This window comes from Marmota marmota, unplaced genomic scaffold (assembly GCF_001458135.2).
Source record: "Marmota marmota marmota unplaced genomic scaffold, marMar, whole genome shotgun sequence".
NCBI lineage: Eukaryota > Metazoa > Chordata > Mammalia > Rodentia > Sciuridae > Marmota > Marmota marmota.
In genome coordinates this window covers 3235437-3253426 of record NW_025999898.1, presented here as the reverse complement: position 1 = coordinate 3253426, position 17990 = coordinate 3235437, and the positions used below count along the sequence as shown (strand labels likewise).

Genomic DNA, 17990 nt, shown 5'->3' with positions numbered 1-17990 from the left:
TCAGCAGAGTAGCAGGATATAAAATCAACACCCATAAATCAAAGGCATTTCTGTATATCAGTGACAAATCCTATGGGAAGGAAATGAGGAAAACAACTCCATTCACAATACCCTGAAAAAAATAAGATATTGGGAATCAACTTAACAAAACAGGTGAAAGATCTATACAAGGAAAACTACAGAACCCTAAAGAAAGAAATCAAAGCAGACCTTAGAATATAGAAAGATCTACCTTGCTCATGGATTGGCAGAATTAATATTATCAAAATGACCATACTACCAAAAGCACTATACACATATAATGTAATTCTAATCAAAATCCCATTGGCATTCCTCATAGAAATAGAAAAAGCAATAATAAAATTAATCTGGATAAAATAAGAGACCCAGAATAGCTAACGCAATTCTAAACAGAAAGAGTGAAGCAGGTGGTATCGCTATACCAGACCTTAAACTATACTATAGAGCAATAGTAACAAAAACAGCATGGTATTGGTACCAAAACAGGCCAGAAGACCAATGGTACAGAATATAGGCACAGATACTAACCCACAAAATTACAATTATCTTACATTAGACAAAGGTGCCATAAACATGCACTGCAGAAAAGATACCATCTTCAACAAATGGTGCTGGGAAAATTGGAAATCTATATGCAACAAAATGAAATTGAGCCCCTATCTTTCACCATTTACAAAACTTAACTCAAAATGAATCAAGGACCTAGGAATTAGACCAGAGACTCTGTGCCTAATAGAGGAAAAAGTAGGCCCTAATCTTCATCATGTGGGAATAGGCTTCAACTTCCTTAATAAGACCCCTATAGCACAAGAATTAAAACCAAGAATCAATGAATGGGATGGAATCAAGTTTTTCTCAGCAAAGAAACATTCTGTGAGGTGAACAGAGAGCCTACATCCTGGAGCAAATTTTTACCCCTCACACATCAGAGAGAGCACTAATCTCTAAGGTATATAAAGAACTCAAGAAGCTAAGCACCAAATAACCAAATAACTCAATAAACAAATAGGCTAAGGACCTAAACAGACACTTCTCAGAAGAGGATATACAATCAATCAATAAATATTTTATTCCCCATCAGAGGTCAAGTCTGATATGAATATGGTTGCACTGGCTGCCTCATCACCTGAACTTCAGGGCAAAGAGACCATAGCATCCTGGTCAGCTCCCCAAGCTAAAGAGTGGCAGGAACTTCTGTTTATATAGAGACCTTTTTCTAGGAACATGCTGTTGTGAATGACTCTGAGGACAGAGGACAAGAGACTTCTCACTCAAAGGAGAGCCAGTAGATTCAGCTGAGCCTGTAGTAGTAGTAGCAGAGAAAGCCAGAGACCAGGCCTGAGCAAAGCTGCTGGTTGTTGGCCCTCTTGACAGATGGTAAAGGGTTCTTGTCTTGTTTCCCCACGAGCCTGGAGCACTGTGGGAGCATCAAGGCTGTCATCATAATACTGACAGTAATAGTCAGCCTGATCCTCAGCCTGGAGCCCAGTGATGGGCAGTGAAGCAGAGTTGCCAGACTTGGAGCCAGAGAAGCAATCAGGGCCCCTGAGTATCGATCACTGTTATCATAGATGAGGAGTTTAGGAGCTGTTTCTGGGAGTTGTTGGTACCAGTTCACATAATTGCCACCAATATTTGTGCTGCTTCCAGTGCAGGAGAAGGTGACCATCTCTCCTGAAGTCCCAGACAGTGAGGGCTGCTGAGTCAGCACAGACTGGGCCCAGGACCCTGGAAGTGAGAGAAACACAGAGAGGATGAGTTTTGTCTAGAAACAATAATAGAATCAGGACCTATATCAGAGCACTCCCAGACCCTATCCCCCTCCATATCATGTCACCTGGGCACTGAATAAGGAATGTGAGGAGGACACAGGACCAGGCCATGCTGAAGGTCATACTATGCTCTGCCTCCTGTTCCCAATGCTGAGGAGAAATTCCCCGAAGTCTCTCACTTTATACCCTGAGAAGAAGAGGGTATATTCATGCAAATTAGGTTCCTTGCACCCTCAGCTCTGGTTCAATGCCTGCACATAAAGGCGCCAAGTGTGTGTGCAGGAGTGGAGTTGGGTTGAGTCAGGGGTGTGTGAGGTCACAGATGTGACCCCCTAACAAGAGAGCATCAGTCAGGGCCAGGTGGCTCATTACAGTTCTGGTTCCTTCCTGGCCCCTCTTAACTGGTCTGTAGTGCCCCTTGTTGTTTATGCACATTATCATATGACATTGTGGTCAGACCCCCTGAAACACTCCTATGTCCCCACTACATCCCCACTGCCTCTGCCTAGGTGCCACAAAAATAAGCCCCTTGTGTGACCTCCTCATTACCTCAGGAAGGCCTTCTTGCATTCCTCAGACTCCGCATGGTTAATTTATGCATAGTTAACTTGACTCTTGCTTGATCAGGACTAAGATGTTGTCTTTGATGTAAATTCTTCTCATCAGGATTAAGCAGGTGAACATAAAGTTTATGGTTTAATTAGCTTGTGAGTACCATCTAGTTTACCCACAAAATAAAAAAAATTGTTCCAATAATCTGTTCACCCTTGATTTAGCAAGGATCTCAGCAACAAATCGTATGAGTAGCCATTTGATGCTAGAAGATACTTGAATGAATGATTTTAAACTTTCTCAGTTCACATATTTGCAACCCTTAATTTGAGCAAGTGAGACTGAAAGTTGTGACTATGAGTCAATCCCAGCTATATAGCATTTCAGCCACCATTGGCTATATGGAATGCCACAGGGACTGGAGACCCTGAAAGGACTCAATTTGTAGGACTCATAAATGTTTTCAGTCATGGATGAAAATGCATTGTCCTCTTCACAGTGACATATGCTGATAGTGTGGGTATGAATATCAATTTTGTTCAATATGATTCAGTGGGATCTCTCAAGGGTTCCATGTTTCCAGATGAGGAAGTAAATCATATTATAATTTTTAAAAACTTTTTATTTCTTTTTATATTATTTTTAATTTGTTCTTATTAGTTATAGATGACAGTAGAATATATTTTCACATATTTTACATATATGGACTATAACTTCATATTCTTATGTTTTCACTGGGTGTATAATTACATTGGTCATTTATTCATATGTACACACAGAAAACTATGTCTGATTCATTCTACTCTTTCCTATTCCCATTCTCCATCCTTTCCCTTCATTCCCCTTTGTGTAATCCTAAGTATTTCTATTTTCCCTCATCCCCTGCCCTTATTTTGAGTTATATCACAGAGAACATTTAGCCTTTGGATTTTAGAATTGACTTTTTCACTTAAAATGATAGTCTTCACTTTCATCCATTTATCCATAAATGCTACAATTCCCTTCTCTCTATGACTGAGTAATATTCTATTGTGTATATATACCACCTTTTCATTATCCATTTATCTGTTTAGGGGCACATAGGCTGTTTCCGTGTAGTTTATATATTGTGAGTTGAACTGCTATAAACATTGATATGGATGCATCATTATAGTATATTGATTTTAAGACATTAGGGTATAAACAGAGGAGTGGGATAGCTGAGTCAAATGGTTGGTTCCATTCCAAGTTTTCTGAAAAATCTCCATACAGCTTTCCAGAGTAGTTGCACAAATTTGCAGATCCAGCAGCAATCTATGAGTGTACCTTTCCCCCACATCCTCATCAACATTGATTCTTATTTGTATTCTTGATAATTGCCATTGTGGCTAGAGTGAGATGAAAACTCAGTGTAGTTTTAATTTGATTTTCTCTAACTGCTACTGATGTTGAATATTTTTTTCATAATTTTGATATTTGGTAGTCAACAAGTGCCATACTACAGCCTAGAAACTTCCATACTTTGGAATGTAACTCATCACATAGTAGGTTGCTACTTTTCAACTCCAGCACAATTTGTAATTAAATCTACACAGGATTAAAAATTGACTAATTATGTTTATTTCTGTGATAAGATAAATTGTGTACATTTTGTAATCTATTTTTATATTTCTGAAAGCAATAACAAAATTTTTTAAAGTAACTTACATTTTATGATTAATAGAATATTTTAAAATCACTATACTAGAATGTGTGCATTATCAAGTCATTCAAATTTTAAAACTTTAATATATTGAATTTTAATCATTATTTCTTCCTTCAAATCTTCATTCCCTTCTTATTTCTTCTTCAGGTGAGGAATAGTCAATGTGTGTCTCCTTGTGCTTTTCTGTAGTTTTAATGAAAATTTATTTTTCCACTTTCACATAGCTCTCTTAAGTAAAAAGACTGTTGATTTCTTAGAGATTCTTCATTTCCACAGATCAAGCTCCACTTACCTTTCAATTCAGAAAGAGCAAGAAAAAAATTCTTTCCTACTCCACTGCAGAGCAGGAAGTTTAATTCTCCTCTTCTTCATGAGTGTACCCAAATCCACCAGCACATACAGAATTCTTTTTATTATCTTTTATCTAATTTTATCTCCAAAATTAACCATAAATATTTGAACCCTTTATACCCAGCAACGTGAAACAAACTGTATAAAATGACCAATGTTTCAGGAAGAAAATAATCATATGATGATGAAACTGAAAATCATTGCAACCACTCTGGAAAGCAGTATAGATATTCCTCACAAAACTTGGAATGGAACCACCGTTTAACGCTGCTATCCCACTTCTCAATTTATACACCAAGCGCTTAAAATCAGCATAACACAGTGATGCAGGCACATCAATGTTTATAGGAGCTCAATGTACAATAGCTAAACTATCAGAACAACCTAGCTTCCCTTTAACAGATAGATGAATGGACAAAAATAAATGTGGTACATATATACAATGGAATATTATGTAGCCTTAAAGAAGAATGAAATTGTGGCACTAGTGGATAAATTGATAAAACTTGAAACTATCATGCAAAGTGAAATAATCCAGTCCCAAAAAGCAAAGGCCAAATGTTCTCTCTGACATGTGATGGTAACCCATTGCAAGTTAGAGTAGGTGGGGTAAGTACAGAAGTTCATTGTACTAGACAAAGGGGAATGAAGGGAAAAGAGGGAGATGAGAATAGGAAAGACAATAGAATGAATTGGACATAACTTCCTTGTGTTCATATATGAGTAAATGACTACCATAACTCCACATCATCTTCAACCACAAGAATGAGATCAAAATTGTAATGGGTTGTATACCCTATGTATGAATAATAGGTCAAAATATGCTTTATTATAATGTACATCTAAAAACAATTAATAAAAATATAAGCACATGAAATAATACTAAATCTCACCTGTTTGTGCATATCAAAGTAGCAATGAAATATGCTACACATCTATGGGATGGTTTAAATATTCCACAAAGGCATTGAAGTGAAAATAAATGTATTATGCCAAAACTGTACATTTACTGTGAATCCAAGTGCCTTAAGTTAATGTGTAAATCAAAAAGAATGAAGACTTATGCTCAGCTCGCATGAGCTCACCCATCCAATAAGGGCAGTCTGTGGATTACTGCATAGATACAGGCATACACTGGTTATTCAGAGCAAGAACAAATGACCTAAATGAGGATATTAGCCTACCATTTTAATCCCTTTATTAATTTAAACAAAAATGCAGGTTCTAATATTACTGAGTTAGGGATGTTAAATGCAGATTATTTTTTTAACCTGGATTTATATTAAGACAAAAGTAAAATTAGCTAATTTTGTTGTTATGTTCTAAGGCTTTGGAATACTGAAATTTGTAATTAAGTTGAAATTTGTAATTACATGGGCAAGAAATTTTATTTTAAAAAATTTATTTTTTACTGCTTCCACTTGAAGAAGAACATCTCAATTTATTATTTACATGTACAGTTTACATGAGTCTAAAACTAAGGAGTTAAAAAAAACAAATAAAAAGAAAAAATAAATCCAGTCCTTACATGTCAATCTGCAGAGACATCAGGGAATTTTTCATGTTTAATTCATTGATATTGTTTTAAATGCAATGCATTTACAGAATTCAGTGTATAATTTGCAAATACAATTGCTGGGTCCTGATTGGTAGAGATACTGAACACTGCTAAAATTTTATTACATATACAATTATGCATAATTTATAATTTAAGTAAAATAATGTTGTATATTGACTTATAATGATATTATCGGCTATTATCTTGATGGGTCTCAATTTCTATGACATACCTTCTTTACTGGTGATAATTGATAATTTTATTATTTTTATTATTAATATCAATTTTTGAGACTTTTTTGTTTTGCTTTTTTGTAGTTCCTATGAGCATTACATGATGGGAGAGTATTATGGTGTACCACTAATATAAACCAGAATCTGATGCATCAAGTAACATAAACTTGGAACCTCTAGAGATGAGGGACATGTTCCACTACCTCATATGGTTGTTTTATTGTCATAAGTACTAACATATACAGGGCAGTAATAATTGTCCTTGTCCTCAAACTGGAAGCCAGAGATTTACAAATACACTTCACTGGTTGAGACACCTTGTATCCAGAAATTCAATTTGGCAACCCAGGCCGCAGCTGTTTGTCTGGCTCAGATTCAAGTTTGTCTGAGTAGTGCTCAGATACAAGTCCTGCTAGTACCAGTACATGTTTTTTTTTTTTTTTTTACCAACAGAAGGTCTCTGTTCAGAGCACTGGGGAGTCTGGCTGTTGATCCTAGAGATGCAGAGCAAGGGAGTGGCTTTGTCAGCACAGGCAATGAGAAGGAACCTGCAAGCACAGATCCATCACAGTGAAGGGCAGAGGCAGGGGTCAGTGACTTGGGTATTTGAGGCAGAGGATAATGACCCATGTTAGGGGCCTGCCCTAGGTCTCTGAGGCCTGTACCTACCTGAGCATTGAGAGAAGAGCAGAAGGAGGAAAAGAGACCAGGCCATGGTAGACACAGCTCCTTCTTAGGCCTCACTCTAATAGCTCCACTACCCCAAACCTCTTATACCATCTCCCTTGGCCTCCCAGAGTGGGGCTGCTCAGACAAATGTCCCTATCCCCATGTGTACCTTCCCCATGTGTACTCGCAGTACCTGCGTCCTTGAGCCAGGGAGAGTGGCATAATTAGCTTACTTAGTAAATGAAGCTTAGGGGTAACAACTGCTGAGATCATACTAATGTCCATGTGCTTGGACTCTGCCCATCTGTACATCAGATGGTCACTTCTGGATTGTCCAGAACATGTTTAATCTGGACCATGCAGATCATTGTGTCTTACATTAGATCATCAGCTCTGGGAAAATATTGAGACAAAATTGAGACAAAGAGATCTGGCAGGGGTAATTTGTGGGTGCCTGGTCTAAGATGAGAGCAAAGGAAATAGGAAACAGGTGAAATGTCAAGTGCCTCTTATGAGTGACTCCTGGGCCTAATGAACCTCAGGTGGGAGAGGAGCAGGTAGTCCATAGAACAAGACGTAAGAAAGGCAACAACTGTGTTCATATTCACAGAGCTGAGTCCAAGTGGAAGAGCAGGTCATAGGAGGTTCTGTTCTACATTTTTCACATTGGGACAATGTTATCAAAAGGTGGAAAATATTTAGTAATTTCAGATACAAACAGTGCTGCAAGGATTCATCCCCCTCCCATAGCAATAATGCTAAGGTTAAATTAACCACTAGTATTAGTGATTAATTTCTTATTTCACTCATTTTTTTTTCTTTCTGAATAAACAAGGTGTGTCACATGCATCAGAAACTAGAAATATGTAGAGAATTCAAAGATTAGTCCCAGGTTATGGAACAGCAGCTGTCAGGCACAGGAGGGGATATGATTGCCCAAAAGAATACTCCAGGCCTGAGGACCTCCTCCTAATGCAGATTAGGGAGAGGTATCTCAGAGTTGCAGGGCCTACAAAAATAGCAAGGGCTCCAAAGCTCTGAAAATCCTCAGCTTTGACTTCCTGATGGGTTCAGATAGGGGAGTATGATGAGGGGCACTGCACAGCTCTTCTAAACCACTTTCTGGTCACAGGTCAATCTTTAGGGTCCTCAAAGCTGAATCCCACAGAATTTGCCACTATCATTGGATACATTACTTTGTCTGGAAAGCCTATTTGATAAGTTGCACATAAACACTATTTCAACAATATTAGCATGCTGTTTGTCATTTTAAAATTTTTGCAATATAGGAAAGAAAGAACATAATTATGTGAATGTGATAAACTCTACCAAAATTCTAAACCTGAACAATCGAAACTCACTATTTGGAACATTAAGGGTCTTCTCTGAGAAACTGCACCTTGAGTTGATTCTATAAAGTTGAGTACAGGTGGCTGGGATCATTATACAGTGATAGAGTCCTTGGAAGGTTAACGTGTCCTTGCTTAGCATGTGGGAGGCTATAGGTTGAATCTCTTGCAATAATATAAATACATAAATTATGTATTTATATTACATATTTCCCAGTAATATTATATTACAGTGCTGGAGATTCTCAAGATTTCTTAAGAAATTAATTTTTCCATACAGAAACACTAAGAAGGGAAAACAGGTTGGGGAGATTTATCAGAGCTCTGTTCAAAGACAGAATCTTCATAACCTGTTAACCACAAGAACTTGTTGCCTGAGAAAGGAGAAATATATTAGGAACTGGATATTTCTTGTTTGAATAACCAGGAAGGTGCTATATCTCTTGAATATGGTGGAAAACATAGCAATTAGATGTTTTCTCTATCCATAAAAGTATTAAATAATTATTAAGGAGTCAGATATTTAGATTTCTCTTTTTAGAAACAGTTGACTGTAAACTTGTCTAGCCGCATACTGTAAACTTTGTGTTAAAGACTGGGTCCAGGCAGTGTGAGGACAGTCACTAATGAGGAATGTGGATGCTAAGAAGAGAGAAGAGCTGAGGATAGAACACTGGTACCCCTGTTCAATCAAGGAATAAGGGGTAAAATAATCCTAAAAACACTTTATCAGCTAATGCTGGATGTCCATTTTACTTAATCATTCATAGAGCATGTTTATTAACTAATTAGTACCTTCAATTCTGAGTCCCAAGTGATAGGGCTGAGAGACTAGCACTTCTTTGGCCCAAGCAGAAGTTACAGGATGGACAGAAGAGGAGTTCAGATAATTGAATATGTATTTAGTGGAACATATCCTCACAAACAATTGAGAGATATTCTCCATTTTGGACTTATATAGGAAGAGAAACTAACCAGACCTTTTTCTTAACCTATCTTCATGGACTATCATCTTTGGGCTGCCAGAGTGGTCAGTGTCTGATCTTATGATTCCCATATGCTGTGATTATATTTCTATCCAGGCTAAGTCATGTATAGGTTTCAATCTCCATTTCCCAATCTGGGTCTAACTGTGCTGAGTATCACTATAAGGTATCACACAGTAAACCTGTTACACCCTCAGGCTGCACACCTGAGAGGATCAGCCTTCTTTGCCCACAGCAAGGGAGCCTGAGAACAAGGAATGTGACACAGACTGTCTATTGTTTGTAATTCAAATCAGGGGCTGGGCACTTGGCTAGACTTCTGGAGCAACCAATATGAGAAGTAATCATTGGTGACCAAATCTGTGCTGGAGCCACAGAAGAGAGTGACCATCCCTCCTGACCAAGTGGTCAGTGAGGGCTTCTGAATCTCACAACCTGAGAAGTAGACCATAAAATCCAAACAAAAATGTCTAGAATGAGAAAGGACAACAGAGGGCCACTGCAATGCTGGAATAGAACGTATTTATCATCCTGAACACAGAGTGAGGAGGAGAAGGAGACACGTACAGGCTGTGGCATGCATTTTAGAAGGATCCCCTGGCCCTACAGTTTAGACCAGTCTTCCTGATGGCCTGTGATTTCTTACTGAATTGCCTGCTGAAGGGTCATGTTTGTGTAGTGTATTATATAAATATGAGCCCTCAACTTTCAAAACATGGTCCTTAGTCCTCAGAGCACTTAGATGTACAGAGGTAGACACAGGGTGGCTGTGTGCTGTGGATTTTCCCCATGGGAGGAAGCAGGTTTTCTAGCACTGTGCACGGTCCATTGAGCAACTGTTCATGATCCAATGAAGCTGAACCACTTGAGTTTCCACCAGTTTTTATGAATGTCCACAGTACCACCTGGAGGCATTTTGGTCTAAAGCTGTAAAGTCTCATTTGATAAAGAACAGTTGAATTGTTTGTATAACTTTGCCCCTGTATTTTCAAGATGATCTCACATTCATTACTTAAATTTGCTTTGAACATTCTTTTTTATATCTATTTATCTGTTTTTATATCTTTGTTTCTTGAAATAATTCCCAATTGTGTGCAATTCATTTTTAGTGTTGCATGTTCTTCACTTTATCTGAGTTTTTTTTTTAATCATAACATGCTTGCACTTACTTTATTTAATGCTTCATTGGTTTATTATGATTTCATGTTAATAGTGAGATTAACCATACCCACGTTAATACATACAGGAAACATAATTTCATCAATTTCATTCCCCAGTATTCTCCCTTTCCCTTCATTACACACTCCCTGAAATATGTTTCTCTACACAACTGGTCTCATTTCTGTTTTTCATTAATTGGTGCATTAAAATTATTTTTAAAAAATTGTATTCACCAGGATATATTGGTATTTGCACATAGCATCAGTTGTTTGATGTCATTCCATGGTACCTGCCCATCTCTCATTTTCTCCCTCTCCTGGATCTACTTCCTCCATTCAACATTTCTCCCTTCAAGGATCCAGTTATTTCTTTCATAAGTGGAAGTTATCTAGAAGAAAAATAAGAATGGAACTTCACTCATGAATGTTTTGAATGAGTAAAGAAGTTGTTTTCATGACCAACTTTCTGATAGGGTTATGGATTTTGAGATTCTTACTGGATACAGAGAAGGGTAAAGTGGTAATTATATTAGTAATAAATTCTACAAGGTGAAAAAAGAAAAAAGAAAGAGGAAATGATCCAAGTTAGAGAATTATTTTTTTTTCTTTTCATTTTCACTTTTTAAAGCTAGTTCAGTGGACGTAAAGTCAGTTATGCAGATGATCAACCAGGTCAACATGACCACACTACTCAAAACACACAAAGCTTGGGAAGACTTTCCTATTCTTTTCTGTTTAGTTTTTTGTGTGTCAGGGACTGAACCCAGAGGAACTTAATCACTAAGCTTCATTAAAGCCCCCCCCCCTTTTTTTTTTCTTTTAGAGAGAGGGTCTTGCTATTGCTTAGGACCTTGCTGTGTTCCCGAGGCTGGCTTCGGACTTGTGATCCTCCAACCTCAGCCTCCCAGACTGCTGGAATCACAGGGGTACACCACCATTCCCAGCTTTTAGGGTATTCCTGACTGACAGTCATGTATGATAGCATTCATTGTTTATAGGAGAGATATCAATGTCAGTGAAACTTCCAAGAGAGAAAAATTGACCTCTTAGAATAAGATTAGAGAACTCCCTCCTCTTCAATTTCTTAATATTTATTTTGGGGCCTAACATACAATCTACTTTTCCAATAAATTCATGTTTAATTGAGAAGAATGTTCCTAAGCACCAGAAGCTAATGTGCGTAACAATCTGAGAAGACTGATGATCAGGGTGAGCAGTTTTCCAGTTGTCTGCTTGCATCTGCCTCTCCTAAATTCAATCTTGCTGATCAACCTGATGTGGAAGCAAGTAGAGCTTTATATTAATTATACTAATAAGACACCCACTGAAAACACTAATCTATTAGCATTGAGATGCATAGACTTAGAAATTTTACTTTGTTATCAGACTAGAGAGTCTTTGTCATTTGGGGTGAATAAAATTGTAACTCTGTGATTTAAAATAACATGGAAAAATTCTTGCTCACACACCTTTTTCACAGCATGTGATGAATGGGGATTTTCCATGTGTTCATTCTCATTTTGTTACTAACTCACTACAGGATCACTCATTGGGATAATCCTTGTGGGCATGCAGAAGGAAACATGCAGGGAAAAAGAAAGACAGTAGCTCTTCTACTTATCATGGTATTGTCCAGATGTAGCACAGGCCTCCTCTGATTCTACTTTCTCAGGCAAATCAGACCCTGTGCCAAGGGACCCTTCAAGGAAGCAGTAAATTATGTGTGGCACTCAAAATTTCCTAAAAATATGGAAACCATGACACTATATGTGCACACATCTGATGCAGAGTCCTATAACCACCCAATTCCTGGACACCTTCTAAGTTGCTCACCAAAGCAATGTTCATAACCATTGATTATCAGAAACATCTCCAAGTTCCAAGTTAAATATTAGGATTAATGACTTCTCTGTGGTATTTTTGTTGCTGTTGTTTGTCTTATTTCTTTTTTGAGACAAGTTGTCCCTCAGTTGTTGAAGCTTGCCTCCAACTTGTTATTCCCACTGCCTAAACCTTCTGAGTATCTGGGATTACAGACATGCACTACCACAGATGGCAAAAGAAACATTTCACTGACCAGAAATCAAACTTGGGCCATGACAGTGAGAGAGCTAAATGTTAATCACTAGATCACTCAAAGCATCTCAGAACAAATAGACCTCTTACAGAAGGATCCTCTGGTGGTCCTCATGGCCAGTAGTCTAGTTTTTCTGGCTACCTATGTCTTTAATATTCATCTTATGTATACAGGGGTTAATGGGGAGGGGGGACTAATTTGACTTTCTTTCTCCACTTAGTTGTTGTACAGAAAAGCTCTAGATGCAGCCAGTTCCATCACAGTCTGGCCACCTCATGGTGAGAGCCCCCTTTCTTTTTGAATGTTCTAACATCTGACTATTTTGCTCTAAGTCTGCAAGGGACAATCTGAGCTCCCATTTATGTCCATTAAATTCCCTTCAGTAGGCTTTAAAGTGAAGGAAATACATAAACATAGCAAACATGGTGGCACTCAGACTAACCAGATTATTTAAACATTATGTCTCTTAGCTGCAACTACCCAAATCCACTTTGTGTCCCTGAAAGTATCTAAGGGGAAGTGTTTTAGGACAAACTCTCATCATCTTTGCCATTATTCCTCGATGTCACAGCATGACTCCTTGGAAGATGAGGTGTTTGCCAGACACTGGTTATAACCACTGAGAATGTCAACTGATATGAGATTAAGAGGGAAACATAAAAGGTGCTCACTTCTTATTTAACTCACTGAACTTCAGAAACCTGATTTGGAGGCTCCACAGGCAGGACATGGACCAAAATAGCTTTTGAATCTTTTCTCAGGGATGTGCCACAGTCCTGGACACAGCTGGAAATCCACACCTTTACTGCTTGTCCCTATACTGAGGCTCTCTGATGTGTCAGCTATTGTTACCAGGATATGGAGATACCACAATTTTCTTAGGAGTATTCTTGTCATCAGATGGGCTCCAGGAAATGTCCTGCAGTTGTAAAGGTCCTTGCAGAGGTCCTGAAAATGTAAGATACACCCTCAAAACTCTGACCTGAGTACACAAGGTAGAAACCGTGCCCTTCTGCTTCCAAGCAACTCCCTGGGACTCATGCAAGGAGTTACCTTTTATCTCAGTAAGACAAGAAGGAAATACATAAACATAGCAAACACAGTGGCACTCAGACTAACATAAGCCCTGAATTAGGACAGTTGTCTCAAAAGTGAGGAAGGGAAGGGCCTCGGAAGACATGCCCATAGGCCCCATGAGGAGATGCTGAGTCCAGCGAACAGTGAACAGATAACAAAGGAATAGGATTTCTGATGGTTTTCCATCAATTTTTGAGGAAAGATCTTAGATTAGGAGGTCAATAATGCAATCAATACAGTGAAGGCTGGGTCGTATTGCTCTCTATACTTACAGTTATAAAATGAAATTTTAACCCACCCATGATCAGAAAAAAGTGTGCATCAACACAGAAAAATTCAAGGACCACAAAAGTCATGATGTATCCCCAGTAGAATCAAGTGAAATTCAACAAAATGTGACAGGGTCTGAAAAGGAATTTATAGAATTGAAGATATCATTCAAGAAGAAATATCTGCTGTCTGTTCTAAATATAAAAGGAAACCTGACCAATATTCACTGGAAAAAAAGTAAGTGGTTTCCTGGGAGGTTCTGTCAGCAGAGATGGAGGGAGGGTTCCCAAAGGGAAAAGTAGGCTTGAGTGCTAATGGACAGATTCCATGACCAGACTGTCCTGATGTTCCCAACAGTGTGAAGTTATCTCAAAATCTGTCAAAGTCTTCACTTACGCATGTTTTATTTTCTGCCAATTACTTCATGTTAGAAAACTTAGGGAAATTAAGCTAAAACATTGATCAACAACATATACAATAGAATCTAAGGAAAAGAAGACACAGTTCTAGAATGCCTGGAAATAGGGAAAATGGATGGGGGAACCACAGTATTCCCCATCAGGTGTCAAATCTGAGATGACCAGGGTTGAACAGGCTGCCTCATCACCTGAATTTCAGGTCAAAGAGCCTACAGCATCCTGTTCAACTTCTCAAGCTAAAGAGGAACAGGAACTTCTTTTTCTATGGATACATTTTCCTAGGAACATCCTGCTGTGAATGATTCTGAGGGCAGAGAATAAGAGGCCTCTCACTCAAAGGGGTGACAGTAGATTCAGCTGGGCCTATACTAGTGGTAGCAGAAAAAGCCAGAGACTAGGCCTGAGAAAAGCTACAGTGTGTTTGCCCTCCTGACAGATGGTAAAGGGGTTTTTGTCTTACTTCCCCATGAGACTGGAGCACTGTGCGAGCATCAAGACTACTGTCATAAGACTGACAGTAATAGTCAGCCTCATCCTCAGGCTGGAGCCCAGTGATGGTCAGTGAAGCAGAGTTGCCAGAATTGGAGCCAGAGAAGCGATCAGAGACCCCAGAGTTTCGTTTGCTATAATCATAGATGATGAGCTTAGGTGCTGTTTCTGGGATCTGTTGGTACCAGTTCACATAATAGCCACCAATATTGTTGCTGCTTCCAGTGCAGGAGATGGTGATTGTCTGTCCTGGAGTCCCAGATAGTGAGGGCTGCTGTGTCAGCACAGACTGGGCCCAGGACCCTGGAAGTGGTAGAGAGACAGAAATGGTGAGTTTTGTCTAAAAACAAGAATGGAATCAGGACCTATATCAGAGGACTCCCAGACCCAATTTCTTCACCATATCTTGTCACCTGTGAAATGAACAATAAATGTGAAGAGAAGACAGGACCAGGCCATTGTGAAGGTCATCCTGAGCTCTGCCTTCTGTTCCTGATGCTGAGGAGAGTTTCCTCCAATCTCTCCCTTACCCTCTTCATATTTTGAGAAGAGGAGGGTCTATCCATGCAAATTAGTTCCTCTAGTTTTGCTTATTACACTTTGTGCCTGGTTCACACTCCTGTAATAAAGTTGTCAAGTAGGTGTGCAGGGGTGGAGTTGGGTTGGCTCAGGAGTGTGGGAGGTCACAGCTGTGAGCCCTAACAAGAGAGCATCAGGCAGGACCAGGTGGCTCAATACAGTTCTGGTCCCTTCCTGTTCCCCCTTAACTAATCTGCAGTGCCCCCTGTTGTCCAAGCCCATGCACACCATAATGTGACATTCTGATAAGAACCCCTGAGTCAGTCTTGTATACCCATTGAATCTCTCTTTGTGGGGCCGAACAGTGAACCCTTTGTGTGGCCTCCCTATAACCTCAGTGTGGTCATCTTGTTCTCCTCAGACTCCTCATGCAAATTGATGCATAGTTCACTTGACACTTCCCTGTATACGACTAAGATGGTGTCTTTGATATAAATTCTTCTCAGATCAGGATTAAGCAGGTGAACATAAAATGTCTGGTTTTATCAGCTTGAAGGAAACCATCTAGTTTCTCCACAGCATAAAAACTTTGTTTCAGAGATCTTTTCATCTTGGACTTGGCAAGGAACTCTGTTATGAAATCTTATGAGTTGCCATTCAGAATATACTTGTGTGTATGTTTTCAAGTTTTCTTGGTTCACATGATTGTAACCCTTATTTGCAGAAAGTGACTGAGGGTTATGACTATCAGCCAGACACAGCCATATAGCACTTCAGCCACCATTGGCTACATGGAATGCCACAGGGACTGGATACTCTGGAAGGACTCAGATTGCAGGACTCATGAATGTTTACAGTCATGCATGAAAATATCCTGTCTCCTATCCAGTGGCAAGGATGCAGGTGGTCTAGGCATAAATATCAGTCTTTTCTTTTTTAATTACTTTGTTTTAATTAGCTATACATGACAGTGAATGCATTCATGCACTTTGATATATCATACATAGATGGGATATAATTTCTCATTTTTCTGAGTGTACATGTTGCAGAATCATATTGGTCCTGCAGACACATATATACATACAATAATAATGTCTGTCTCATTCTACTCTCTTTCCTATCACCTTGTCCCTTCCTCTCCCTTCCCATCACTTTTCTTTACCTAATCTAAGGTAACGCTATTCTTCCCTAGTGCCCATTATCGTAAATTAACATCCACATATTAGAGAAAATATTTGGCCTTTGTTTTTATGGGATTCGTTTATTTTGCTTAGCATGATATTCTTCAACTTCAACCATTTATTGTCAAATATCATAATTTCATTCTTCTTTAAAACCGAGAAATATTCCATTGAGTACATATACCACACTATCTTCATCTATTTATCTATTGAGGAACGCCTAGGTTGGTTCCATAGTCTAACTATTGTGAACTGAACTGCTATAAACATTGATATTTTTAGTATGTATTTGTTCAGTGTGATTCAGTGTATTTCCCTAGGGTCTGATGATTTCACTTGAGAATTTTTTTTTAATTTTTAAGGACACAATACCTTTATTTATTTATTTTTATGGGTGCAGAGGATTGAACTAAGTGCCTCACATGTGCAAGACAGGAAGTCTACCACTGAACTGCAGCCAAAACCCCACCACCTGAAAATTTTTAAATATTTTTATTTCCATTTTTATTTTAATTTATTCTTATTAGTTATAGATGGCAATAGAATGTATTTTGATATATTATACATGCATGGAGTGTAACTTCCCATTTTATGGTTGTCCATAATATTGAATTACATTTTGCATATTCATACATGCAAATTGGAAAGTTATGTCTGATCCATTCATTACCTTTCCTATTCTCAATCCCCCTACCTTCCCTTCATTACCCTCTGTCTTATACAAAGTACTTCTATTCTTCCCTACACCCCTGCCCTTATTGTGAGTTAGTAGGACATTGCAGAAAGAATATTCCCCCTTCATTTTTTGGAGGGATTGTCTTATTTCACATAGCATAATTGTCTCCAGTTCCATCCATTTGACAAATACCATAATTTTCTTTCTCATTATGGGTAATACTCCATTTTGTGTACATACCACATATTCTATATCCATTTATCTGTTTAAGGGCACTTAGGCTTTTACCATAATTTAGATATTGTGAAGTAAGCTGCTATAAATATTAATGTGGCTGTGCCACTGTAGTATGCTGTTCTTAAGTCTTTGGGGTATGAATCAAGGAGTGGGATAACTGGGTCAAATGGTAGATCCATTCCAAGTTTTCTGAGGGATCTCCATACTGCTGTCCAGAGCAGTTGCACCAATTTGTAGTTCCACCAGCAATGTATGAGTGTGCCTTTCCCCCACATCCTCACTAACATTGATTGTTGCTTGTATTCTTGATAACTGCGAATGTGACTGGAATGAGAGAGAATCTCAGTGCAGATTTAATTTGAATTTCTCTAACTGAAAGAGATATTGAATTTTTTTAATAATTGTAATAGTTCCAGATCCCAAGATAAGTAACAAGTGTTATTCTGGAGCCTAGAAACTTCCATACTAAGGGATGTAACTTATCCCATGTTACATTGTTATTGTTCACCTCCAACATAATTCATAATTAAATATAGAAAATATTAAAAATCAAGCAATTGTGTTTGTTTCTATGTGAATAGAAATTGTGTACAATGAAAGTGATAATAGAGAGATTAGAATATGTGCTATATTTTCTGATTAATAGATTATTTAAAAATACATTATACATGGAATGCACACATTTTCAAGTCATTCAAATTTATAAAAAT

The 17990-nt window shown here is 38.3% G+C and overlaps 1 gene segment (V, D, J or C); it reads right to left on the bottom strand.

Annotated features, from left to right (window-relative positions):
• Positions 1-1586: 1586 nt before the first annotated feature.
• On the bottom strand, positions 1587-15203 carry LOC125615115. The segment is given in 3 exon segments: positions 1587-1717; positions 14677-14970; positions 15081-15203. Coding segments are annotated over 3 exon segments (468 nt in total).
• Positions 15204-17990: the final 2787 nt, after the last annotated feature.